The sequence below is a fragment of the Sebastes fasciatus genome, chromosome 17 (assembly GCF_043250625.1).
Source record: "Sebastes fasciatus isolate fSebFas1 chromosome 17, fSebFas1.pri, whole genome shotgun sequence".
NCBI lineage: Eukaryota > Metazoa > Chordata > Actinopteri > Perciformes > Sebastidae > Sebastes > Sebastes fasciatus.
The window spans coordinates 27,018,956-27,046,781 of NC_133811.1; the positions used below are offsets into that span (position 1 = coordinate 27,018,956).

Here is a 27,826-nt window from a genome sequence, read left to right on the forward strand (position 1 = left end):
AGAGAGAGAAGAAGTAAAGAGAACCAACCTGCTCTGGTAGAACCAGAGAGAGAACAGAGAGAAGAAGAAGTAAAGAGAACCAACCTGCTCTGTGTAACTGAAGCTGAGGGTGTAAAACAGCGTCCAGTAGTTTCTGTTGTCGCTCGTTCTCCTCTTTTGATCGAGAGAGTTCCTCCTCGTACTCTGCTATCGTTCTTTCAAACAGCCCACATATCTCTTCAGCAGCCGCAGTTAGTCGCTGCTTCACCAACGCTCTCAGCATTTGGACTTTACACATTTTACCACAATGACAGAAACTTGCTCTCCATCAAACTCTCCTTGCGTCGATGGAAAACGTCATGAGGTCAAGGAAAGATGAGGAGGAGCATTCAGGAGGATTTAGGAAAAGACAACACAGAATCCGACTGCTCTTTCACTAGTAGCTCCGTCATCATGATGCGACGGCGGCGGATGTTAGTGACGTCAGTCTGCTGTGGTGAAACTACAATGTTCTGAAGATTGACTACAAAAGGCGCTGCTTCCTCCTGTGCGTTGTTAAATAGGTCTTTCAGTGACAGACTGAGAGATACCACAGGTCCTCCTGCTGCTGAACACTCTGTCAACAGATAATAAAGGATTATCTCACTTGTCTTTTTTGATATATTTACTGTATTGTTATTGTTGTTTTTATATATATCTTGTCCTAATTGTTTGTTATCACTATTATGTAGTCATATTATTTCTTGATATTAATCTTGTCTCTAGGTGGAGGCTTCAGATAAGCCCAGTGGGTTTTTTGCCTCTTCCTGAACTTTATATTATTCATTTCTTTTCTTTTTGTTATGTTGTATAGTCTTAAATTGTGCAAAACAAATAAACAATAAACCTAACGTGGACAACCGATGAAAAATATCACCTCATTACCAAGGTTGGAATTGAAATAAACAAATAAATATATGATAAATATTGATTTAATTGTTCGAGTTATGGAGAAGGTGTAGGACCATATACTTATTCCAACCTCCTTTCGGACATGTAATATTTATTTATGTTGATTGTTAATTGATTGTTCATTTTATCTGTTATTCTTGTTTTGTTTTGTTTTGACTTAGGTATTTGTTACATGTTCGAAATAAATAATTAATTAAAAATAAAGTGAAACGAAATGGTTGTCACTGTCCACTCATATTAAACATGAATCCCAATTACTATATGACTGTATGAGAATAATATGCAGGATAAGCATATTGTTTGTTATCATGAACGGCCGAATGGTGCGTCGCTTTAAATGCTGCAGCTGCAAAGGATTGTGGGATGTTATTCTCTCTTTTCCTTTGGTAAAGGATGGTCCAGTGTATCCTCTGCTAGAGGAGATAACAAAGGAAGCATTGAAGCTCCTTTCCTTAGCATTTGACAAAAGAGACTCTGCTAACATCCATGTTTCTGCTGGACTCCATCTTGATCAAATAGTGTGAAGTTAGCCTCAGTAAAGAATACAGCTTCCGGGGCAAGTTATAGTGGCTGAGCTTCAAAATAAAAGTCCAGAGTGTTATTGAAATGACAGGCTTCCTCAGAAAAACACACGCAGGAAGATAAATGATTAAAATAGACATTTTAAAGAAAGACATTAATTGACCTTGAAGGTTCATTCTTCAACTTGGAAACAAAAGCTTCAAAACGTTTCTCGACACGAGGTCCAAATAAATTGTTGTTTGTGGAGCTTTCAACCACAACCTGAGCCGTCCTCAGGGAATCTATTGCTCACATGTCATTAAATGACGTGTTAAAATGTCATTCATGTTGTGGCACATTATGGTGGGATATCTTTTCAAGGAGTAGAGAAAAAAAAGAAACAGATATGGAATGAATGAAGCAGCTCTTTCACTTCTTGTGTTGCCTTTATTAAGTCCTTTCAGTTTGGGAAACACTCGCTGTTTTTTACAGATTCAACCAACTCAGTTTGAAGAAAGACTAATATTTTATTATATTTTCAGAGCTCTGAGAAAACAATAAACCACATTGAAAAAGATGATGGTAGTTTGTTTCCCTTTCCTTTAAGTTTCAGACAGAAGATAGAAGTTTTGGTCTCGGAGTGTAAATCTAATATTTCATCTGTTTTTGTTGCTGCCAAATTAAAGTTAATGTTCATGTTTTTATTAGACAGTTTAACGTTGAACAAGAGCGCTGCCGCCTGTGGAGATCTGTACATAGAGGGCTCCTTGTATCTCACCACATTTCAATAAACAATCATGATTATATAGAAATGAGAAAAGAAAAAGGAGCAGTGTAGGGGAGGATATCCACTTTTCTATGTTGTAAATATGCTCCAAACAGATCAATATACAGAATATGTAAAGCCTATAAAAGTACATCACATTATCATATCAAATCAGATCAATCCGTCAAAACATCAACTCATCAGCAGATAAACAAACTACAGCAACCAAGTCAAATAAACAAGTAAACAAAACATCAAATATTCAAATGCTCCGATCAATACATTTACTTCCTCTCTTAAGCACCACTTCCTGTTTGAGTTCCTGGCTGGATCTGGTCCTCCACAGTCCTTTCCATTAGCCTTGCCACGGCATTCAGTGAGACGGTGTTCGGGCATACACAAATTACATTACTTGCCCACCGCCCCCCACTGTCGTTTTGCTTTTTTGTGAATAGAAATAAAACCCATTTAGTCCATTTTCGCTTATCAGTGCCCATGTTCATCATATAAAAAAACTCAGCTCAGAGTAGCAGGAGTCAGATTTCCCACACTTATCCCGGGTCAAGAGAAAGTTGACAGACAAGATGATGGCGGAGGATTTGATGTCAAAGCGAACAGAAAAAGTGCCTATTTGGCAATATTTCGGATTTAAATCCTATGCTATTAGCGAACTATAACATTAATAAGGCAATCTGTAAACTTTTGGTATGAAGCCGTGCGGAGGACGAGCCGTCACAGCGGGTGAAGAAAAAACAGACAAACAGCCATCCACGTTAAATATCAAAGTAAGGGCTCTTAATACATTGAGCATCATCTTTTCCTGTAAAATGTCCAGCATAATCTGTAACACCGGCATTTACTAAGCGGTGGGAGTATTTTCTCACCGTGACATATCTACTCTCCATCAGCTTCTGTTTCCATCTGTTCAGTTTGTCTTTTTTGAAGCTGTGAGGACTGAGGTTCCTCTTCATCATCTTCACTCTTCACAGAGACAGGAGAGAATGGGAACTTGATGACATCAGCCTCCTTCAGCCCTTGAAGCTGCTCTCCCTCCTGACTGGTCCAGAGTTCCTCATGTTCAGTAGAGCTGCTAGCTGGAGGCTCTGGCTCTCTGTTCTCCTCAGTTTGAGTCTGATGAAGCTGTGAGGACTGACGACCAACACATTTATGTTTTTTTACCTGTTTAGCCCAAGAGAATTTTTGTTCACAAACACTGCAGCTGAATCGTTTCTCCCCCGTGTGGACTACCATGTGACTCTTCAGATGGGTCGACCTCAAAAATCTTTTATCACAAAATGAGCAGCTGAAAGGTTTCTCTCCTGTGTGGATTCTCATGTGTAACTGTGAATATCCTTTCTGCGTAAAAGATTTCTTACAAACTGAACAGCTGAAAGGTTTCTCTCCCGTGTGGATTCTCATGTGTAACTGTAAATCTCCACTACGTATAAAAGATTTCTTACAAACTGAGCAGCTGAAAGGTTTTTCTCCCGTGTGGATTCTCATGTGTAACTGTAAATCTCCACTCTGTATAAAAGATTTCTTACAAACTGAGCAGCTGAAAGGTTTTTCTCCTGTATGAAATCTCATGTGTATCTTCAGATGTCCACTTAAAATGAAAGCTTTACCACAGACTGAGCAGCTGAAAGGTTTTTCTCCCGAATGAAATCGCATGTGTATCTTCAGATATTGACTCAAAATGAAAGCTTTTCCACAAACTGAACAGCTAAAAGGTCTCTCTCCTGTGTGGATTCTCATGTGTTTCTTAAGATTTCCATTCTGTGTAAAAGATTTCATACAAACTGAGCAGCTGAAAGGTTTCTCACCTGTATGACATATCATGTGTCTCTTCAGACTTCCCTTGGTGCCAAATCTTTTATCACACTCAGAGCAGCTAAATGGTTTCTCACCAGCACTACATCCGGAATCAACAACAGGAACTTCATCATTATTCAGAGAGTTTAAATCTGACTGAGGTTCTCTGGTTTCCTTCCAATCCTCACTGTCATCAGTCTCAGGTTCAGAAGAGTCTCCAGTCTTGTCTTGTAAATATCTATATAGATCTGAGTTCCTTGCTGGTTCTGGTCCTCCACAGTCCTCTCCATCAGCTTTGGTTTCCATCTGTTCAGTTAGTCTTTGATGAAGCTGTGAGGACTGAGGTTCCTCTTCATCATCTTCACTCTTCACAGGGACAGGAGTGAATGTGAACTTGGTGATATCAGCCTCCTCCAGCCCTTGAAGCTGCTCTCCCTCCTGACTGGTCCAGAGGTCCTCCTGTTCCTCTTTAATGTGTGGGGGCTCTGGGTCCTCCTGGTCCAGACTGGAGCGCCACTCCTGCTGCTCAGGGGGAACCTCTTCTTTAACCACCAACAGCTGCTGGACGTCTGCAGGACAGAATGAAGTACAGACATATTACCAGGTCCAAACAATCAGATGTAGTTTGTATCATCATAAACAGAGAAGAAGAAATTCAGCAAAACAACCATTAATGATGTGATGGACCTTTTTCTGAAAGAGTTCAGGAAGTTCAGCTGATGAACAACAGAAATGTAAACAAACTTCTGCAGGTTCAGATTTAAATTGAGGATTGTGGTTGAGTAAGTTTATCTGATCTGAACATCCTGTTAAATAATGTTGTCTGTTTGAAGGTTAACTGAAGGGACAGTATTTCTATATGAATATAGAATAAAACTGTTTCAAACCCACACATTTTATCCTCTTCAGCTGATGACAGCGTGTTTTGCTTTCTCTCATTCTAATTTTATATGTTGTGTTTTATTTGTCATTTTAATGACCAGTTTTAACACTGGCACATTGTGACTTTACTGTATTTATGAAAACAAAGTGTCTCCATCCAGACCACATTAGACTACATCAGACCACATCAGACCATATTAGACCACATCAGACTGGTTGTCTTCAGATTTTCCTTGACAAAAATCTTTCATCACACTCAGAGCAGCTAAATAGTTTCTCACCAGCACTACATCTGGAATCACTGACAGGAACTTCATTATTCAGAGAGGTCCAGAGTTCCTCCGGTTCTTCTTTAATGTGTGGGGGCTCTGGGTCCTCCTGGTCCAGACTGGAAGTACACCCCTTCTGCTCAGGGGGAACCTCTTCTTTAACCACCAACAACTGCTGGACGTCTGCAGGACAGAAGGAAGTAGAGACACATTACTGACCACCACTCAAACTAAACCTAAAGTTACAGTCTTGGAGGCCATTTGGTTCTCTTTGGCGTCACCTGTGGCTAAACTTCTACTAGAACTAGACTTCTGCACTTCATCACGGCTGTTTTCAGGCTTTAAAAAATCTAGCCTGTGACGGGAGACTTTGTCCAATCACAGGTCATTTCAGAGAGAGAGAGCGTTCCTATTGGCTGTGCTCCGGCTGGTGGGCGGTGCTTGGTATTTCCTCAACTGATCTCAACATGGCAGCCGTGTCACAAACTTTCTCATTTTACAGCTAAACAGTGCACTACAAGATGTTTCTGAAAACATTTGAGGAGAGAAATGGTTATTAACGTCACATAATATTGATTAATATTTGATCAGCGCTGTCTAGTTTGACCGTTTGATCGGAGTTAGAAAGTGATTGACAGCTGCTCAGAGACGGCAAGGCTCCAGCTCGGCTCTGATTGGTTGTTTTCCTCCTGTCTTTGAAATCTTGCAGATGCCGTTAGGAGCACCGAAGGACACAGAGACACATGTTTTTTTCAGGTTACCTGTTTCATGCTGTACTGTCAGGATATAGTGACCGTTTTATAAAAATAACTTTTAAAAATCATATTTGCTCCATTTCTACCAACTGCAGCTTTAATCTGGATGGAGATCGTTTTTTTGTTTTAACAAGAAGAAGTGAAGTGAACCAACCTGCTCTGTGTTTCCGTCGTCGCTCTTTCTCCTCGAACATTTTACCACAATGACAGAAACTTGCTCTCCATCAAACTCCGTCAGAAACACAGTTTGCTCTCCATCAAACGGTCACTCTGACTAGCAGCTGTGTTGCTAACCAGCTAGCATGCTAAGCTAACTTCAGTAGCTTTGTAGGCTACCGGGAGATGAGTCAGAGGTCAGACCTTCAGAATAAAAGCTGAAGAGCACAAAGTCCATTCAGACAGGTTGATCCAGACACACAGAGGCTCTGATGGATCAGAACTGTTGGAGCTCACACACACTTTCTCTACACAACAAAGAGACTCTGCTAACATCCGTGTTGCTGCTGGACGCCATCTTGATCAAGTAGTGTGAAGTTAGCCTCAGTAAAGAATACAGCTTCCGGGGCACCTTCAAAATAAAAGGTGTTATTAAAATTACAGGCTTCCTCAGAAAAACACACGCAGGGAGATAAATTATTAAAATAGACTTTTTACAGAATGACATTCGTTGAACTTGAAGGTTCATTCTTGAACTTGGAAACAAAAGCTTCAAAATATTTCTCAACACGAGGTCCAAATAAGTTGTTTGTTTGTGGAGCTTTCAACCACAACCTGGGCCGTCCTCAGGGAATCTGTTGCTCACATGTCATTAAAGGTCCCATATTATAAAAAAGTGAGATTTTCATGTTTTTTTATTATTATAAAGCAGGTTTAAGTGCTTTATAAATACTATGAAAGTATCGAAACTCTCAATCCACAGGGAAATACACACTTTCCGTATTCAGAAACTCTGCATTTGAAACAAGCTGTCAGGATTTCTGCCCATTTGTGATGTCACAAATATACGAATATTTAGACCCTTTACACAATATTTTTGGCATTATGGGAAGAACAATTTCACCTGAACTACATGTGATGTTGGATCCGATCTTTTTTTCATCCATCCCAATCTTACTGATTATTTGGTGAGCAGCAATTTTATTTAATTCATAAATCGGTGATGTTTCCAGTTTGTTTGCATTACTGAATATGTGCACGTCCTGAAAGAAGGATTCAGTAGCCAGAAGTTCATAGTCATTATTTAAGTCAACGTGTGGATGCACGTATTTTGCCAGTGAATTCATGAAGCATAGTGACTGACAGTGTAAACCTTTAACAGTCTATGGACGTCACTTCAACAGCTGAAGTAATATTTAGACTTCAGTGCAAGTTGGTTATTGGGCGGTCATTCAGCAGTGCAGATAATCATCCATCCATCATCTTCCTCTTATTCTTGTCTCGGGGGCAGGAGGCTTAGCAGGGAATTCCAGACGTCCCTCTCCGCAGCAACATTTTCCAGCTCTTCCTGGGGGACCCCGAGGCATTCCAAGACCAGATCAGATATATAATCTCTCCAGCGTGGTCTGGGTCTACCCCGGCACCTCTTACCAGTTGGACGTGCCCGGAAAACCTCCAAAGGGAGGCGTCCAGGAGGATCCTGATCTGATGCCCATACCACCTAATCGTTGGATTCGAAATTAAGTGCAGAAGATTTGCTTTGCTGTAATTTACTGCTTTTCAAATCTCAAGGCGTCTCAGGCGTCGGCCTGTCGTTTACGTCTTTACTGTGTCACTAACCGGGGCTGTATGGTCCGTGTACACTTTGATTAAATCAAAATCCAAAGTGGCAGAGAAGAGAAAACGACCCGTACCTTCATCTCGTCCTCCCCGCCGCCAGACCCCTCACACATCATTGTACTCTGTATTCTTTAGTCAACTGGTCATCATTATCCATGCGCGCAACTTTGCACTGGTATAACTTTAATTATAAATCCATCCCTGGACTGCTGCCCATTTATTTATACACTTGCATGTCCTGTAAGAAGTGCTGCCAGAGCCTCACCACTCTCTCCATCCTCCCTTTAAACTATCACTTTAATGACTTGTGTTCATATCTGTCTTTGTATAAATGTCCCATCCGTCTGTAACTTTGTGTCTTATTGCTGTTGTAGTCTCCGTGAGTCTAAATAAAGGTTAAATAAAATAAATTAGACTGCTAATGAAATATGTTTTAAATGAACACTGCATTTCTAAGTGTGCAGTAAGAACATCCCGTTCTTTAAAGACTCTGTTGACTCTGAGGATTGTCCATCTAACTGATCCACTATGATGTTGGTTAGAATCAGAGATCCGCAGGACATTTACCAAGAAAAGTCCAAGTTTGAGTTTTATTGTCACAAATAATCCAAATCTTCCTCTGCAGTTTTAATCAGGTCCATGTTAGCGTGAAAGTTACAGTGATGAATACATAACAACATTAATTCATTCATAAAACACAAAGAAGAATGATAGACCGGATCAAGTCTGAGTACACAGACTGAACGCTGTCATCGATATTCAAACCAGAATAAACAGATCAAAACATGGACTGAAGAAGGGAAATCATTTCTTACATTTGGGTTTAAATTTTCTCAACTGAAATGAAGAACAGAGTCACTTCTTTATCTCATAAAAGTAACAGCAAAAAAACTCAAAATTAAGTTTTCCTGTTGTTTCATGTACAGCTCAACCAGCAGCTCCACAACGACATAACAGAAATTAACCGACATAATAGTTTCATTCCTTTTTTAAGCAAAATATTCACAGCTTCTCAAATGTGAGGATGCTGCTTTATTTTATCAGATATGACAGGAAACTGAATCTCTGTTGGTGTTGCACAACAAGACATCTGAATATTAATAAATAATGTAGAAACTCGACTTCCTGCTGCTGCTCTCAACAACATAGCTGAGTGAATCTTCATTATCTGTGTCACATGTAGCAGATCAGATATCTCTTCTGTGTAACTACCTGGTTTCTGTCCCGTCTGTATTCTCATGTGAGGACTCACCAACACACTGATGGTATTTCAGCTCTGTAAACCAAGCAAAGCCTTTGTCACAGACGCTGCAGCTATATTGTTTCTCCACAGTGTGGACGGCCATGTGAGATTGCATACTTGCCTTATGTGCATATTTTTTACCACAAACTGGGCATGGGAACGGTTTCTCTCTCGTATGAGTTCTCATGTGTATCTCAAGATGGGACTTGTAAAGACATTTTATACCACAAACAGAACAAAGAAACGCTTTCTCTCCTGTATGATATTTCATGTGGTTCTTCATATTGTAATCGTGGAGAAACCTTTTCCCACACTCAGGGCAGCTGTATGGTTTCCTGAGATCAGTATATCCCATTTCACTTTCAAGAACTTCATTAACTTCAAATTCTTCTTTGTGAAAAGAGTTTAGACCGGTTGGAGGTTTCCGGTTGTCTTTCCAGAAATCACTATCAACACTATCATCACTCTCAGGCTCAGGACACTCTGACGTCCTGACACCACTACAGCTCAGTGCTTTGTTGGCAGAATCACATCCCATAATACTGTCAGACATTTCTTTATTTTTCAACGAGCTTAAACCTGACTGAGGTTCTCTGGTCTCCTTCCAAAAATCATCACTTTCAACAGTCTCAGTCTCAGAAGAGTCTCCAGTCTTGTCAACAGTATCTGGATCTGAGTTCCTGGCTGGTTCTGGTCCTCCACAGTCCTCTCCATCAGCTTCTGTTGTCATCTGTTCAGTTAGTCTTTGATGAAGCTGTGAGAACTGAGGTTTCTCTTCATCATCTTCACTCTTCACAGGGACAGGAGTGAATGGGAACTTGATGATATCAGCCTCCTCCAGCCCTTGAAGCTGCTCTCCCTCCTGACTGGTCCAGAGTTCCTCCTGTTCCTCTTTAATGTGTGGGGGCTCCGGGTCCTCCTGCTTCGCCATGTGCTGGCTCAGACTTTCCTCTTTCTGTTCCTCTCCTGTGTGATTTATTCTGTGGATCTTCAGAAGGTGATTGCTGTTAAATGTTTCATCACTCTGAGAGACTTCATCGTGTTTCAAAGAGTTTAAACCTGACAGATGCCCACTGCTCTCTTTCCAAAAATCACTGTCGTCACTGTCATCAGTCTCAGGTTCAGAAGAGTCTCCAGTCTTGTCAACAGTAACTGGTTCTGGATGTCTATCTGGATCTGAGTTCCTGGCTGGTTCTGGTCCTCCACAGTCCTCTTCATCAGCTTCTGTTTCCATCTGTTCAGTAGAGCTGCTGGCTGGAGGCTCTGCCTCTCTGTTCTCCTCAGTTTGAGTTTGATGAAGCTGTGAGGACTGATGACCAACACACTGATGGTATTTCAGCTGATAATGACAAGTGAATGTTTTGTCACAATATCCGCAGCTGTAGGTTTTCTCCTTTGAGTGGACTTCCATGTGTTTTGTTAGATATCTTCTCCATGCAAATTCTTTTCCACAAATTGTGCAACTAAACTGTGTTTGTCTCGTGTGGATCCTCATGTGTTGAACTAAAGCCTCGCTGTCGCTGAAACCTGCGTTACACACTGAACAGTGGAAAGGTTCCTTCCCCGTGTGACATGTCATATGAGAACGTAAGCTTTCGCGCTTGGCAAATGTTTTACCACAAACTGAGCAACCAAATGGTCTCAGTCCTGTGTGAACTCTCATGGGAAGCTGCAGCTGGTGCTTACGGTTAAATCCTTTACCACACTGAGAGCTGCTGGTTAGTTTGTTGGCAATATCAGGCCGTGACGACTCAACACAATTGTGGCTTATGAGCTGTGACTCCAGAGTGAATCTTTTCTCACAAACGGTGCAGCTGAGTGGTTTCTCTCCTGTGTGGACAGATGTATGTCTCGTCAGATGTCCCCCTGTCGCAAATCCTTTCCCAGAAAATAAACAACTAAATGGTTTCTTGTGTGTCAGCAGAGTGTGACCGTCTTCAGAGGAGCTGAATGGTTTCTTCTCAGTGTTACATCCTGTATCACTGACAGAGACTTCCTCAGTGTTCAGATGGTTTGGACCTGATTGAGGTTGCCTGATCTGTTTGCTAAAATCACCGGCCTCAACACCGTCATCAGTCTTGGGTTCAGTTTCAGCCTTGTCATCAGAGAAGCTGAATGGTTTCTCACCAGTATTATATCCATCATTTACAGAGACTTTTTTATTCCTCCGATAAGTGAAACCTGACTGATGCTGCCTGGTGTCTTTCCAAAACTCAATGTCAACACTGTCATCGGGTTCAGGAGGCGTTTTGGCCTGTTTATTAGTATCTGGTGGTTGTAAATGTCTATCTGGATCTGAGCTGACTGGTTCTGATCCTCCACAGTCCTCTCCAGTAAGGCCAGTTGTCCTACGCTGCAAGGACTCACCAAGACACTTGTGTTTTTTTACCTGAAAATGCCAATAGAATCTCCTGTCACAGACAGTGCAGCTGAATGGTTTCACCCCCGAGTGGACTGCCATGTGCTGTGACATAATTCCTCTTTGCGAAAATCGTTTACCACAAATAGAGCAACTGTATGGTTTCTCTCCTGTGTGGGTTCTCATGTGTATCTCCAGATGTGAACTAAACTGCCGTTTCTGACCACACACAGGGCATGTAAATAGTTTTTTTCCTTTATGCATTCTCATGTGGGTCACCAGAAGGTAATTATTAGGAAACGTTGCATCACATTCAGAGCAGGTCAGTGGTTTCTTGTGTTTATCACTTTGGTTTATGTGAAGCCATGAGTTCTCACCAACACACTTATGAACTCTGAGCTGTGACGCCGCCCTGAATCTTTTGTTACAAACACTGCAGCTGAATGGTTTCACCCCTGTGTGGGTCGTCATGTGGGATGTTACAGCTCCTTTGAGCCTAAATGTTTTACCACAAACTGAGCAACTAAAAGGTTTCTCTCCTGTGTGAACTCTCAAGTGGTAGTCCAGACCTGCTTTCTGAGTAAAGCTTTTATTACACAAAGAGCAACTAAAAGGCTTCACTCCTGTGTGAGTTCTCATGTGTATATTCAGATTTCCCCGGTGTTTAAAAGTTTTAGCACACACAGAGCAGCGAAATGGCTTTCCATCAGGATCCCTCAAGTAATCTTCAGTCTCAGGTTCAGAGGAGTCTGATGTCTTTTCAGTATCGCTTTGTAAAGGTGTGTGTGGATCTGAGTTCCTGGCTGGTTCTGGTCCTCCACAGTCCTCTCCATCAGCTTCTGTTTCCATCTGTTCAGTTTGTCTTTCATGAAGCTGTGAGGACTGAGGTTCCTCTTCATCATCATCTTCACTCTTCACAGAGACAGGAGAAAATGGGAACTTGATGATATCAGCCTCCTCCAGCCCTTGAAGCTGCTCTCCCTCCTGACTGGTCCAGAGTTCCTCTGGTTCCTCTTTAATGTGTGGGGGCTCTGGGTCCTCCTGGTCCAGACTGGAGCTCCACTCCTGCTGCTCAGGGGGAACCTCTTCTTTAACCACCGACAGCTGCTGGACGTCTGCAGGAAACAGGAAACATTGGGGGAAAACCAGGATTTTATGTTAAATTCAAGTTTGAAATTGTGATATTAGATTTTTATGATTTTCTGGCATATGCAAGTTATTGCATAACTTCATTTCCTGCATTCTGGTGAATTTTTCTGTATCGATTCACGGTATGAATGTCTTTATTTATGTAAAGGAAAACACAAAATTCAGGCGGCAGGAGACAGTTAAAAATATAATGCAGTATGGCTCTAATGTATTCTGTATTGCTTTCAAATATTTATTTTCCTGTAGATAAACTTTAATCAGCAGACGGCAAGCAAGAAACGGGAACTTGGCCATACAGGCGCAGTGTGTGTTGGTTCGGGGGGGGAGGGGAGAGTAGTTCTAGCCATCTTCCGACGTTTGTATTTTTTAAACAGAAAACACACATTTTATAGGCCCACTCTGATATTTAGCTACTGGAAATGACTTACAAAAGCCAACAGCAAGTAGGAAACTTTCGGGCGATCTCCTGGTAATCTCCCTCCAGCCTGCTATCAACTTATTTAGGTTTTTGTAATGAAACGACGAGGTATCATATACTGTAGATAACTCCTAGGGATGTTAATAATTAACCGTTTAACCGTTAAATGATATTAAGCATTTTAACAGATTAACACTTCCGGTTAAACGGTGAAAAGAAATATTAATAGTTAATCAAAAAGCCGGGGGGCTCGTCTCTATAAGGAGAAAAGCTGGTCCACCGTAAGAGACACTGAGCCGGCGTTGCAAGATACAGCAAGCTGGCTCCAGTATATAGCTCACTTAGGCTGATGAGTTGTAGCCTCGTAGCATTTATCCACCAACAAATAAACTGTACACACACTGTCTGCTACACGTACGTTTACAGCTATAACGCCACCGATAAACCCACATGCCGCTACCGGGTGAGAGAGCGTGGAGTCCCGGCAAAGGGGCGTCGTTCATCTACATGCACGCTTGCACTGCAGAGCGATGAAGTCATACACAGGGAGAGTGAACCGGAGTAACGTTTAACATTTCTTTACTAATAAAAGTGCTAAAAATACATCCATGTAACGTTTGTGGTGCTTAAATACAAGGTGCAAATTCTTAGTATCAACACAATCGATTATTTACCTTGCAAATCGATTTTATATCAATATACGTCTCCCGTGAAGGACAACTTGCCGAGTACCTATAGATGTAGTTGGATCGTAGGAATATAAATCGATACATCGATGTAGTAGATGAATCGTTACACCCCTAGCCTTTACCCGGTGAAATGTCAGGAAGGTATGAAAACATAGATACCTCTGAGGCCTAGTATTCAGGCTTGGATTGATAAACCGTCAATATATTTAGATTGTTTTGCTTTGGATTTTGCTCTGGTCTCTTCTCTAAGTTTGTATTCAACATAATACTGTATAATTTCAATGAAATGTACTGAAACAAATGTATATGTGAAACAAAAAGGAAATTTATTATTTTGGCTGGTAAAAAATGTGCTCGTGAGTCAAAAAGGCAATTTTGGACACTGGATTATGGTTAGGTAAGAGTGCTGAAAAGGGTCCGTATAAACTCTTATAAACGTGGGAATTTGTGTTTACATGCAAGGCTGGGATATGTGCTAAAGTTAGCTACTTGTATGCTAGTCAGTTTCAGGCGGTGTATAATTACAACACAATATGTAGAGTTAAAATACTTTGCTCTAAAGTGTCAGGATTTGGACCTGAATTAAATTAAATACACGTATAAAGTGGTTTGGGGGTTTAGTGCTGTACTTAAGATTTTAAGATACTTGTACTGTACCTGAGTATTTCCATGTTATGCTCCTTTATACTTCTACTAAATATTGCACTTTTTACTGCACTGCACTGTCTGACAGCTTTAGTTACTGTTAAGATTAAGATTTTACAAACAAAACATGTGATCAGTTTATAAAATATGATCTATTGTTACAGATTAACAAAAGTATATGATGTAGTTAAAATGAGCAACATTGACTTACATATTAATACATCAATAATAATGATCCAATAATATAATTGTATAACCCTGTCAGCAGCCATTCTGCATTGTGAGTCCTTTTAGTTTTGATACTTTAAAAAGGTGCAATGACTGTTTAATGGTGTGTTCACAAACTTTTCACGTGAGGCGATTACATACAAATTCAATGCAAAGAGGCGAATAGTTGCAAATTCACGCCGGGCAACGCGAACGGTGTGGTATTCGCGGGAGTTGAAATATTTAAACTGGAGCGAGATATTCTCATGTCTCTGTGTGGTGAAAGCCTCTCGGCGTTGAGATTGTCCTCCTGACGCCACTGACGTTGTTGAATAAAAATGGAGTAAATAAATCTTGTATGTGTCTGTGTTCACCCAGAGCGACGATAGTACATCATATCTGTACAGAGACCGGACCAAACTCTGTGTAGAAACCAAAGACTGCCTCTGGTAGAAACTACAACGTTGTATTTATGCCTAGATTACTTTATGTCGAGTGTTGATGGAGCAGCTGCATAGCCTGACACTGATCCATCCAAACTCCATTCAGAAAACAAGCATTTTAAAAGTTGTCATCTTGTTATCTTGTCATGAAGGAGATAAAATAATGCCCCAAAGTTACACTAAATTTTGGCGAGCAAAAACTGTCATGGCCACTTTCAAAGGGGCCCCTTGACCTCTGACCCCCAGATATGTGAATGTAAATGGGTTCTATGGGTACCCACGAGTCTCCCCTTTACAGACATGCCCACTTTATTATAATCACATGCAGTTTTTTTCATGCAGTATAAATGTGTTATTGTCTCCTATTCTAAAATGGTATATTTGAATATATCTGCATACTGTGGTCCCTAAACAGTCTTGAATTACATACATTACAAATACATTGGGTATCATTGTAAAGCTGAGAGTCTTGTGGATCCAATGAGCCCAGCTATATTCATGTGTGATGATGTTGGTCCCCGTAGGAGCCATTTCATTGACCTCACTGTATAAAATGACCTGTGGTGACCACTAGGATAATCACAGCCTCATGAAACTTTACAGCCACAAACTAAAGATCTAGAGCATTCAGAGGATGGATGGCTTTACCAGGTAGATTTACAATAAGGGGGTTTCTGAGCAGTTTGCACAACACATGTTCTTGCCATCCAATCGCTGAAAAATGCAGAAATCCAAATATCAAACGTTTTTGATCACAAATCACAGCATTTTCTATGGTGTTCCTCGAGGTCTTGGTGTCTTCATGTGGTATTTTGGAGGGATTATTGATCATTAAAAAATGGTTAAATTTAGCACCAAATCTGTGTAACAAATGGTATCAACCCAAAAATTGCTGCAACAACTTATGAGACATAATTTAGCATGGGGATGACCATCATATACTTCTATCATAATGTTTTAAACCCTTATTGTTTATTTCTGATTTATGACTAGAACAATTTGTCACACAGTGCTGAGCTGCATCTAAAATTAATCTTCAGGTTCCCAGCTTTCAGATGATGTACACCACTTCTATGTGACATCTACTGTTGACCTGCTATCTCCCCCTAAAGACCCCCTGGACCCCCCTAAAGAAGACTAAAACAAGTCTATTGTGGGTCTCAGAGGGTCATCCACTGGGCCGGATTGGACCCTTTGGAGGGCCGGTTCTGGCCCTTGGGCCGTATGTTAGACATCCCTGTTTCATTCCAGCCAAAGTACAAGTACCTCGAATGTGTACTTGAGTACAGTAGTTGAGTAAATGTATTTATTTATTTTCACCAATAATATAAATCGACTCCAAAAAGCCTCATAAACACAAAAATCCAGAGTCAACAAGCAGTAAAACTAGTTAGCTTGTTAGCCTGTTAGCTGTGTGTGGTTTAGCTAACGTTAGCTTAGCATCAACATTGTCAGTAAAGATGTTTCCAGCAGGAGAAAGAAAACCAACCTGCTTCTCTCCGCAGCTCCATGTCGGCCTTTACAACCACATCCAGCAGCTTTCGTTGATCCATGTCCTTTTCATATCCGGATATTGTTGATCTCCAAATGTCCAATCAGATGTTCAAGAGCCGCAGTTATCAGTTAGCTCACATGCTAACACAGACACACATGCTAACTGGGTTAGAACTGCCAAGACCCGGAAACACAAACACTACTTCCGCTACACTCCTCTGGCCTTCACAATAAAAGAGCGGTTTAAAAGCCGACTTTACCAACTGTCCTTTAAAGGGACTGTTTGTAACTTCTTACATGTATAAATCAATCCAGGTCGGTGTCCCATGCGCGCTCACGTGTTGCTACGCTGTTCAGACTCAGACTTCAACACAAACTACACGGAAGCACCAAAACCGCAAAGTTCTATCTAGTGAAGCCCGTTTGTTAAACAGTGTTGGCCACGGTCGGAGGACGCGGGAGAGACCATAGCTTTGGTCTCCAGGGCCGCAGTCTCTGCTGTACTCTGCTCCTCTGCTCCTCTGCCTGCCTTCACTCAACTCGCTCCACCTCACATGCATGCGCGCACACTACACACTGCAGGAGAGTTAGTTTAGCTCTGAGAATATCTAGTGAATGTTTGTGCAGAAATAAATGCTGCAGCTCCTCCAGACCAACAGAGGTTTCCCGTGTCTTGAGAAGTGACGGGGCTCCACAGCGAGAAACCCTATCGTCTCCGACCGGGATCTGGTGTCTCTCCTGTTCCCTCCGGCCGCGGTCGCGAGGCTGAAGCAGGAAAAGCAATGTCCGAAAGAATGTCGGAATTTAAGAAAAAAAAAAATAAAAAACTTTTTAAAGTCCAAAAAAAAAATTCTGAAAAATGTTTTTAAAAAATTGTCTGAAAAAAGTTTTTTTTTAAAAATTGTCTGAAAAAAGTTTTTTTTTAAAAATTGTCTGAAAAAAGTTTTTTTTTTAAATATCTGAAAAAAAAGTTTAAAGAAAAAATCACAGAATAAAAGGATTTTTTAAAAAATGTCCGAAAAATGTCTGAAGAATTAAAAAAAAGTTTTTAAAAAAACATTTCTGAAAAAGTTTTTTTTTTTTTAAATGTCTGAAAAAAAAGTTTTTAAAGTCCAAAAGAAAATGTCTGAAAAATATCTGAAGAATTTTTTTATTTTAAATTGTTTAAAACATTTTTTTTTTTTAAATGTCCGAAAAAATTTCGGAATTAAAAAAAAAAAAAAATCCCAAATTAGAAATGTCTGAAAAATGTTTTTAAAAAATTGTCTGAAAAAAGTTTTTTTTTAAAAATTGTCTGAAAAAAGTTTTTTTTTTTAAATATCTGAAAAAAAAGTTTAAAGAAAAAATCACAGAATAAAAGGATTTTTTTAAAAATGTCCGAAAAATGTCTGAAGAATTAAAAAAAAAAAAAAATTGTCTGAAAAAAAGTTTTTAAAAAAACATTTCTGAAAAAAGTTAATTTTTTTAAATTCTCTAAAAAAAACGTTTTTAAAAAAATGTCCGAAAAAATGTCGGAATTAAAAAAAAAAAATCCAAAATAAGAAATGTCTGAAAAAGGTTTTTAAAAAATTGTCTGAAAAAAGTTTTTTTTTTTACAAATTGTCTGAAAAAAGGTTTTTTTTTTTTAAATGCCTAAAACTTTTTTTTTGACAATTTAAAAAAAAAAATTCTTCAGACATTTTTCTGACATTTTCTCGGACATTTTTTTTAAAAAGTTTTTTTCTGACATTTTTTCTTTAAACTTTTTCTTCGGACATTTTTTTAAAAACCTTTTTTTAAACAATTTTAAAAAAATAATTCTTCAGACATTTTTTTTTTCGACTTTAAAAACGTTTTTTTCAGACATTAAAAAAAACAAAAAAAAAACTTTTCAGACAATTTTTTTTAAAACTTTTTTTCAGACAATTATTATTATTTTTTTTTTATTATTCAGACATTTTTCTGACATTTTTTAAAAAAAAATTTTTTCTGACATTTTTTCTTTAAACATTTTCTCGAACAATTTTTTAAAAACTTTTTCTTCGGACATTTCTTTAAAAACCTTTTTTTAAACAATTTTAAAAAAAGAATTCTTAGGACATTTTTTTTTCGACTTTAAAAACGTTTTTTTCAGACAAAAAAAACAAAACAAAAAAAGTTTTCAGACAATTTTTTTTAAAACTTTTTTTCAGACAATTATTCTTTTATTATTCAGACATTTTCGGACATTTTTTAAAAAAAAACTTTTTTTCGGAAATTTTTTCTTTAAACATTTTTTCGGACAATTTTTTTTAAACTTTTTCTTCGGACATTTTTTTAAAAAACTTTTTTTAAACAATTTAAAAAAAATAATTCTTCAGACATTTTTTTTTTCGACTTTAAAAACGTTTTTTTCAGACATTAAAAAAACAAACAAAAAAAAAACTTTTCAGACAATTTTTTTTTAAACTTTTTTTCAGACAATTATTCTTTTTTTTTTTATTATTCAGACATTTTTCTGACATTTTTTAAAAAAAAACTTTTTTTCGGACAATTTTTTAAAACCTTTTTCTTCTGACATTTAAAAAAAATTCTTTCTTCATTCTTTTTTTTTTTTTTTTTAAATTCAGACATTTTTTCTGACATTTTTTTAAAAACCTTTTTTTGAGATAATTTAAAAAAAAATTCTTCAGACATTTTTTTAAAAAACTTTTTTTTAGACAATTAAAAAAAAAACTTTTTTCAGACAATTTTTTTAAAAACTTTTTTTCAGACAAATTTTTTTTTTAATTCTTCAGACATTTAAAAAAAAAAAATTATTCTGTGATTTTTTCTTTAAACTTTTTTTCAGACAATTTGTAAAAAAAAAAAAAATTTTCAGTTTTTTTTTTTTTTTTTTAAATGTCTGAAAAAAACGTTTTTAAAGTCCAAAAAAAATGTCTGAAGAATTATTTTTTAAAAATTGTTTAAAAAAACGTTTTTAAAAAAATGTCCAAAGAAAAAGTTTTTAAAAATATTTTTAAGTAAGTTTTTTTAAAAAATTAAAAAACGTTGTCTGAAAAGTTGTTTTTTTTAAAAAATGTCTGAAAAAAAGTTTAAAGAAAAAATGTCCGAAAAAAAGTTTTTTTTAAAAAAAATGTCCGATAAATGTCTGAAGAATTTTTTCTTTTAATTGTCTAAAAAAACGTTTTTAAAAAAATGTCCGAGAAAATGTCGGAATTAAAAAAAAATTTTAAAAACTTTTTCTTCGGACATTTAAAAATTTTTTTTTTTTTAGAAAATATATACATCCATATATATAGATATATATATATATATCTATATATATATATATATATATGATTTATATACAGTATATATATATATAAGCTTTGGTTCTCCTCCATCAGATCTGCTCTCTCAGCATCTATATGACAAAAAATATTTAAACATAAAATACAAGTTTGTTCTCTTTGATAAGACCAGCATGGAGATGAAAACATGCTGCAGCTTGTTGGAATCTAAATATCTGTTCATGTAGTTGTCACATAAAATATAAAATTACATAGAAATTTTACAAAAATAGTTCTATAATAATAATAATAATACATTTTATTTGTATATAGCACCTTTCATACAAGAAATGCAGCACAAAGTGTTTTTCAATAACAGAACATAAAAACAGGGAAAATAAAATGGACAATAAAACACACTTAAAATACGAGAAAAAATACAAAACATGAAATAGAATGTTTAACATGAGATGGAAAATTATGACTATTAGGACTATTAAGGCCACATTGAAAATAAAAAAATAAAACCGACTGAATAATAATATTAAAATCAGTACCCATGTTTGCAGCATGTACAGGTGTCACCTGTAAAGCTGCCCGATTCCTGCAGTAGCTGCAGTGCTCACCAACAACCACCAGGTGGCACATGTGAGCAGTCCAGACTGCTACAGTACAGTTAGTGAACACAGCCGCTGTGAGAGCTCCTCATACAGCACAGAAACTACTTTCATGTCACAGAACTTAACGTGGAGGTAACGGTTCCCATACAACTATATTAATCAATGGATTAATTCATAATACCATCTCCACGTAGTTGAACAGAGATTTCCACACACTAGTATCACTTTATAACGTGAAAAGTGTATAGAGAGCTACAGGAATGAGATGTTGTGTTGTGTACCCTGTGTGTGTGTGACGTAGTTTATCGGGTGTTGTACCCTGTGTGTGTGTGACGTAGTTTATCGGGTGTTGTATCTCCGTTGTGTGTGTGTGTTTATCACGGTAATGACGGTATTGCAAAATAGTGGCCGAACGTGACGGTGATGAAACCGGCGCCCACCCCTATATGATATCACAAGTCAAGACTGGCTAGCGAGCCAGGAGGCTAAACAACCGGATTGACGCTACTAACTTTTGGAAGAAACCGATACCAAGGGGAAAGGACGTGTGTGATCCAGATATACTCCTACCTCTGAGAATGAATCCCATGATATTTACTCATTAACCTACATTATGGGGAAAGCTCCCAGAACACATGTAGGCCTCATTTTCATTCCTATTTGGAGCCAATAAACACATCCTATTCTTTTTTCTTTCTTTACATTGCCAATAGAGTGAAAAGAGGTAGAAGGTAGTGGAGTATCCCTTTTAATCTTCTAATACCACGTTATAAACCATCACTGCAAAAAACAAACAAATACTGTAATATAAATTTTAGGTCAAATCGTCCTCCTGATTACCTAATTTTGTTCCCTTTCATACCAACATGTTCTGGAATGACAATAAAATATCCTTATTACATTAAGTATTTTTATAGACCTAAATATAAAGATAAATTCATCGTTAGTGACGCAAACTTGTTTGGTTCCAGCTCAAATATAAAACTCACTTAATGCCTCACACGTTTTTTAATTAATATTTTTATACAGATGGCTGAAGGTGGAGGAAGTAAGGAGTGGGAGTGGGACTACTTCACCAAGGACCACGGTACAGGGATCAAGCAAAAAGCAATTCTAATACAATTAATTCAAGTTTAATCTATATATATTGTTCTGTTTGTGTTTTTTATTTATAGTTATTTATAATTATTACACGGCTGTGTTGAATACTCAATTCTGATTAGTCAATCATGGCGTTCTGCGGTCTGTAATTTCTCTATAACAGACCATTGCTATGTATAGCAGACCGTTGCTATGTATAACAGACTGCTGTTATGTATGACAGACTGTTGCTATGGGCGAAGCTCTGATGTCGGACTCTGGAGGACCGTTTTTGTGTCAAACTATTGATTTCTTCATTAAATAGGCATGTAATAAGCGGGATACCACACTGAGAGCAGCTATTAACTATTTTTTAACAGTAATAAGCATCATGGGACTTCAGTTTGTAAATCTGACTGAGGTTCTCTGGTCTCCTTCCAATCATCACCATCATCAGTCTCAGGTTCAGAAGAGTCTCCAGTCATGTCATCAGTCGGATGTGTGATGTGTGGTTATGGATTTTTATCTGGTTCTGGTCCTCCACAGTCCTCTCCATCAGCTTCTGTTTCTATCTGTTCAGTTTGTCTTTGATGAAGCTGTGAGGACTGAGGTTTCTCTTCATCATCTTCACTCTTCACAGGGACAGGAGTGAATGTGAACTTGATTATATCAGCCTCCTCCAGCCCTTGAAGCTGCTCTCCCTCCTGACTGGTCCAGAGTTCCGCCTGTACAGTTGAGCTGCTGGCTGGAGGCCCTGCCTCTCTGTTCTCCTCAGTTTGACTCTGATGAAGCTGTGAGGACTGATGACCAACACATTTGTGTTTTTTGACCTGATGACGCCAGGCAAATCTTTTGTCACAAACGCTGCAACTGAATAGTTTCTCTCCTGTGTGAGTTAACATATGTCTCTTCAGATTTACCTTTGCCAAAAATCTTTTCTCACAAAATGAACACCTGAAAGGTTTCTCTCCAGTGTGAATCCTCATGTGTGTCTTCAGATATCCACTTTCATTGAAACCTTTACCACAAACTGAGCAGCTGAATGGTTTCTCTCCAGTGTGGATTCTCACGTGTTTCTGTAAATGTCCACACCGTGCAAAGGATTTCTTACAGACTGAGCAGCTGAAAGGTTTCTCTCCTGTATGATTTCTCATGTGTGTATTCAGATTTCCACTTTCAGTAAAAGTTTTACCACAAACTGAGCAGCTGAATGGTTTCTCTCCTGTGTGAATTCTCATGTGTTTCTGTAAATCTCCACTCCGTGTAAAGGATTTCTTACAAACTGAGCAGCTGAAAGGTTTCTCTCCTGTATGTGATCTCATATGTACCTTCAGATTTCCCTTGTTTACATATCTTTTCCCACACTCAGAGCAACTAAATGGTTTCTCACCAGCACTACATCTGGAATCACTGACAGGAACTTCTTCATTATTCAGAGAGTTTAAACCTGACTGAGGTTCTCTGGTCTCCTTCCAATCATCACTGTTATCAGTCTCAGGTTCACAAGAACCTCCAGTCTTGTCATCAGTATCTGGTTCTCGATGTCTATCTGAATCTGAGTTTCTGGCTAGTTCTGGTCCTCCACAGTCCTCTCCATCAGCTTCTGTTTTAATCTGTGCAGTTGAGCTGCTGGCTGGAGGCTCTGCCTCTCTGTTCTCCTCAGTTTGAGTTTGATGAAGCTGTGAGGACTGATGACCAACACATTTATGTCTTTTGACCTGTGTACGCCAGGCAAATCTTTTGTTACAAACACTACAACTGAATATTCTCTCTCCTGTGTGAGTTATCATGTGACTCTTCAGATGTGCCTTCGTCAAAAATATTGTATCGCAAACTGAACAATTAAAGGGTTTCTCTCCTGTGTGAGTTATCATATGTCTCTTCAGATGTGCCTTTTCAAAAAATCTTTTTTCACAAACTGAGCAATTGAATGGTTTCTCTCCTGAGTGGATTCTCATGTGTTTCCGTAAACGTGCTCTCCATGCAAACGATTTCTTACAGACTGAGCAGCTGAATGGTTTCTCTCCTGTATGATTTCTCATGTGTGTCTTCAGATATCCACTTTCAACAAAACCTTTACCACAAACTGAGCAGCTGAAAGGTTTCTCTCCTGTGTGGATTCTCATGTGTTTCAGTAAACATTCACTCCGTGTAAAACATTTCACACAGAAGGAGCAGCTGAAAGGTTTCTCTCCTGTATGAGATCTCATGTGTCTCTTCAAATCTGCCTTAAAGCCAAAATGTTTATCACACTCAGAGCAGCTGAATGGTTTCTCACCAGCACTACATCTGGAATCACTGACATGAACTTCATCATTATTCAGAGAGTTTAAACCTGACTCAGGTTCCCTGGTCTCTTTCCAATCATTGCTGTCATCAGTCTCAGGTTCAGAAGAGTTTCCAAATTCGTCATCGGTATCTTGTTCTGGATGTCTATCTGGATCTGAGTTCCTGGCTGGTTCTGGTCCTTCACAGTCCTCTCCATCAGCTTCTGTTTCCATCTGTTCAGTTTGTCTTTGATGAAGCTGTGAGGACTGAGGTTTCTCTTCATCATCTTCACTCTTCACAGGGACAGGAGTGAATGTGAACTTGGTGATATCAGCCTTCTCCAGCCCTTGAAGCTGCTCTCCCTCCTGGCTGGTCCAGAGATCCTCCTGTTCCTCTTTAATGTGTGGGGGCTCTGGGTCCTCCTGGTCCAGACTGGAGCTCCACTCCTGCTGCTCTTCTTCACCAACAATCACTTTTTGTACATCTGAAGGTAAAACTGAAATACAAACAAACAGCCATTACATATCAAATCAAATTACTTATGACAGACTGGCAGACCGTTGTGGCCGCTCTGTGTGGTCGTAGAATCCTGGATGTCCGAGAGTCAACGGCCATGTATGAATGAGAACATAGATTAAACTAACGTTAAAGTCTGTTGTTACAGTCTGTTGTTACAGTCTGTTGCCCCTCACTGATTCAAAAATACATTTGCTAGTGATTATCTTAACTGCATTAAGCACTACTAAGTTTTAAGTAAAAATACAGATTCTCTAGTTCAGTGTTAATTTCGTTAGCGAAACAAACTTAATTTAGACAAAATTAGTTGTTTCCTTTAAATGTTGCAGTACGCAATTATCCTTTTAAGGATTTCCTATTCAAAATTGTCTCACATGGTATTAGAAATCATGGTACTCAGGTGAGAGATCAATTTGAGGATCTGTTTTAATTAACTTTCACCCCTTTAGTGGCTCAGATACAGGAAGATTTCCAGGAGTGGTCATTGTTGCCTCTATCCCTTGCAGCCCAGGTTAACTCTGTTAAGATGAACACCACCTCCTGTCCCTCCTTCATGGCTGCTTATGGAGGCATCCTCCACTAAACCTGCCTCATTGACGGTCCTTGTTCATTCCCCCCTTCATTTGTCTTCCTCACCTTATTCTAAAAATGCCCTGTTTAAGTCTACTGGGAGTCACTTTCAAAGCGAGTGACAGGAATAAATAGAAACAAGGCGTCTGACAAAAGTTCAGCTCATAACATCGCGCTGCGCAGCGCTTCATCGCTCGCAGACAGTTAGTTCATTCCAATAGAAAACAATGCAATCAAACTGATTTAGTCACTGACGCTGATGTTAAGTTCTGTTTGGAGGGTGTAATATTTAGGCTACACACATCTCAATACATTAGACCTCTCTGTGTAATACACATTTTTCCCCTCTAGATTTTTCTTTTTTGTGTGAAACCCCATTCTTAAAGTTCAAACTGCTCCTATGTTTACCTTTACTGGGCTTGGACTATGAAGAAGAAGAAGAAGAAGAAGAAGAAGAAGAAGAAGAAGAAGAAGAAGAAGACTGGGTTGTGACTTCTTACCGTCTTCTTGGGTCAGATGTGTTTGGTGTGGCTCGGCCATGGGGAGGTAGTCAACAGCATAATCAGACAGGTGTGGTGGAGGTCTAACCTCCCTGGGAGGTCTCCGGCGTACCACTTGTGGATCGGCTCCGACAACGGTATCCTCAGACTCCATTATCTTCAGTAATTACTGGATCCGGCTCCAAGGACTGCCTGGAACCAGAATCAGACTCAGAATCAGCTTTAATGGCCAAGTAAGCGTTAACACACTATAATATTACACTACAGTACATAATTCAATTCATCTTTATTGACAGACTCGAAGTAAATTAAAAAAACATACAACACAAACAACAATACATACAATAAAATAGAAACTGCCACTTTTTATAAAAGACAGTTATACCAGTGTTTCCACAGGGGTGACTGGTATCGTATAACACTAAAACAAGGATTTGACAGTAGCATGATGATGGCGTTCTGAGAATCATTTAGCCGACATATAAATGTATACATCAGGTTTCTCAACAGAGCCTGGAAAGTGTTGACACCTGCATTACAGAACAGCTCGCTTGCATTACACCACCTGGGTTTCTTAAGTAATATCTGCATGCAGTCATTGTAGGCAACCTGAAGCTTATGCATGCTCGCCTTTTTTAAACTTGGGCCACAGGGGGGCAGTATAGACGGGAGTGCAATAGGCTCTAAAGAGACCTGTCTTCACATGGTCTGAACACATGTAGAATTTTCTTGCCAACATGTTAAGTTGACTGCCTCTACATGTCGTCATCATCAGACATTTGATCTGTAATAAAGTGCCCCAGATATTTAGTTTTATTACAAACACATAGCATTTGTCCTGATAGATAAAAAGGCATAAAGTTAAAGGATCTTCTTTTGTTCTACAGATCATGGCAACACTCTTTTTTGCATTGTATTGCACATCATATTTAACCCCATACTCGGACTATATATTCAGCAGCTGTTGAAACCCAGCACTGCTAGGAGAGACAATAGCCAGATCGTCCACATACATAAAATGGTTTACCAGGTTTACCAGTCATACAGCCTGTTTTACAGCCTCTTAGTTGGTCCGATAACTCATTCATGTACACATTAAAGAGGGCTGGTGAAAATAAACCCCCCTTGTTTTACTCCATTACCAACACCAGAGGGATCGGAGACTCGATCGCCCCATTTGACCTGCATATTCTGGTTCGCATACCAATATGTCAAGATTCTTATAATGCTGTAAGGCACGCCCCTTTGACTCAATTTCAGAAACAACTTTTAGTGATTTACTCAGTCAAAAGCCTGAGATGCATCAATAAAACTGATTACAACAGAGGAGTTTTGCCTTCTACAGCTTTCGGCTACTTCTTTCAAGGCATACTGTATATACACAAATCAGTGCCATGCTTAGCCTTGAAGCCAAACTGGTTGTCTGTGGTACCAAGATATTTACATAAACAATCTAATAAAATCCTCTCGAGGACTTTAGATACCACACTGACTACTGCAATGGGCCTGTAATTATCCAGGCTCCCAACCTTGCCGGCTTTGTCCTTGATGACAGAAACAAGAGCAACAGACAACATAGAGTCTGGCAACAGTCCATGAGTCATAAACTACACATACTACTATACTATAATATATTACACTACAGTACATAATATACTACTATACTATAATATCACACTACAGTACATAACAGAACAGAGAGAGAGAAGAAGTAAAGAGAACCAACCTGCTCTGTGTAACTGAAGCTGAGGGTGTAAAACAGCGTCCAGTAGTTTCGGTTGTCGCTCGTTCTCCTCTTTTGATCGAGAGAGTTCCTCCTCGTACTCTGCTATCGTTCTTTCAAACAGCCCACATATCTCTTCAGCAGCCGCAGTTAGTCGCTGCTTCACCAACGCTCTCAGCATTTGGACTTTACACATTTTACCACAATGACAGAAACTTGCTCTCCATCAAACTCCGTCAGAAACACAGTTTGCTCTCCATCAAACTCCGTCAGAAACACAGTTTGCTCTCCATCAAACGGTCACTCTGACTAGCAGCTGTGTTGCTAACCAGCTAGCATGCTAAGCTAACTTCAGTAGCTTTGTAGGCTACAGGGAGATGAGTCAGAGGTCAAACCTTCAGAATAAAAGCTGAAGAGCACAAAGTCCATTCAGACAGGTTGATCCAGACACACAGAGGCTCTGATGGATCAGAACTGTTGGAGCTCACACACACTTTCTCTACACAACAAAGAGACTCTGCTAACATCCGTGTTGCTGCTGGACGCCATCTTGATCAAATAGTGTGAAGTTAGCCTCAGTAAAGAATACAGCTTCCGGGGCACCTTCAAAATAAAAGTCCACAGGTGTTATGGAAAATACAGACTTCCTCAGAAAAACACGCAGGAAGATAAATGATTAAAATAGATGATTTATTTATTTATATATATATACAATATTTTACTACATTATTATTATTGATGTGTTCTGTTTTAACAGTTACTTTCATTTTTTCTTTATTTCTTTATCTGCTTTTATTGTCCTGTGAAGCACTTTGTAACATTTTCATTTCAAAATTTATTTCGAACATAAAAAAAAATTAATAATAATAACAATAATCATAATCATAAAAAGAGAATGATCATACAAACATGTGGACATACAGAAAAAAGTAATATTTACATACAATGAAAAGCATAAGCAAAATAAATTGTCAAACACGT

At 38.7% G+C, this 27,826-nt stretch overlaps 2 protein-coding genes and 1 pseudogene across 6 annotated transcripts in view; all 3 read right to left on the bottom strand.

Annotated features, from left to right (window-relative positions):
* LOC141754097 (uncharacterized) overlaps window positions 1–16,926 on the bottom strand; it is a 34,435-nt gene extending 17,509 nt beyond the window's left edge. Inside the window, exons 1-2 of one of the 3 annotated variants that reach the window (XM_074612926.1) lie at window positions 16,334–16,919; window positions 8,254–12,408 (exon numbers count right to left, since the gene is read on the bottom strand). In XM_074612926.1, the coding sequence (XP_074469027.1) occupies window positions 8,900–12,408; window positions 16,334–16,397 (3,573 nt within the window). In that variant the 5' untranslated portion in view covers window positions 16,398–16,919 and the 3' untranslated portion in view covers window positions 8,254–8,899. Of the gene's footprint in view, window positions 1–8,253; window positions 12,409–16,333 lie in introns of those variants that run through there. The other 2 variants (XM_074612929.1, XM_074612928.1) reach the window with 2 other exon arrangements.
* Window positions 1,859–27,383, bottom strand: LOC141754125 (uncharacterized). 3 transcript variants are annotated; one of them, XM_074612998.1, is made up of 5 exons: window positions 27,050–27,383; window positions 6,070–6,183; window positions 5,173–5,343; window positions 4,021–4,578; window positions 3,170–3,346 (listed from the first exon to the last, which is right to left on the bottom strand). In XM_074612998.1, the coding sequence occupies exons 2-5, from the start codon at window positions 6,107–6,109 to the stop codon at window positions 3,318–3,320; spliced, it is 798 nt and encodes a 265-aa protein (XP_074469099.1). In that variant the 5' UTR covers window positions 6,110–6,183; window positions 27,050–27,383; the 3' UTR covers window positions 3,170–3,317. The 3 variants fall into 3 exon arrangements, with proteins under 3 accessions (XP_074469097.1, XP_074469098.1, XP_074469099.1); XM_074612996.1 differs by having other exon boundaries at window positions 1,859–4,578; window positions 27,050–27,215; XM_074612997.1 differs by lacking the exon at window positions 5,173–5,343 and having other exon boundaries at window positions 1,859–4,578; window positions 27,050–27,213.
* Window positions 23,030–26,974, bottom strand: LOC141754151 (uncharacterized; annotated as a pseudogene).
* Window positions 27,384–27,826: the final 443 nt, after the last annotated feature.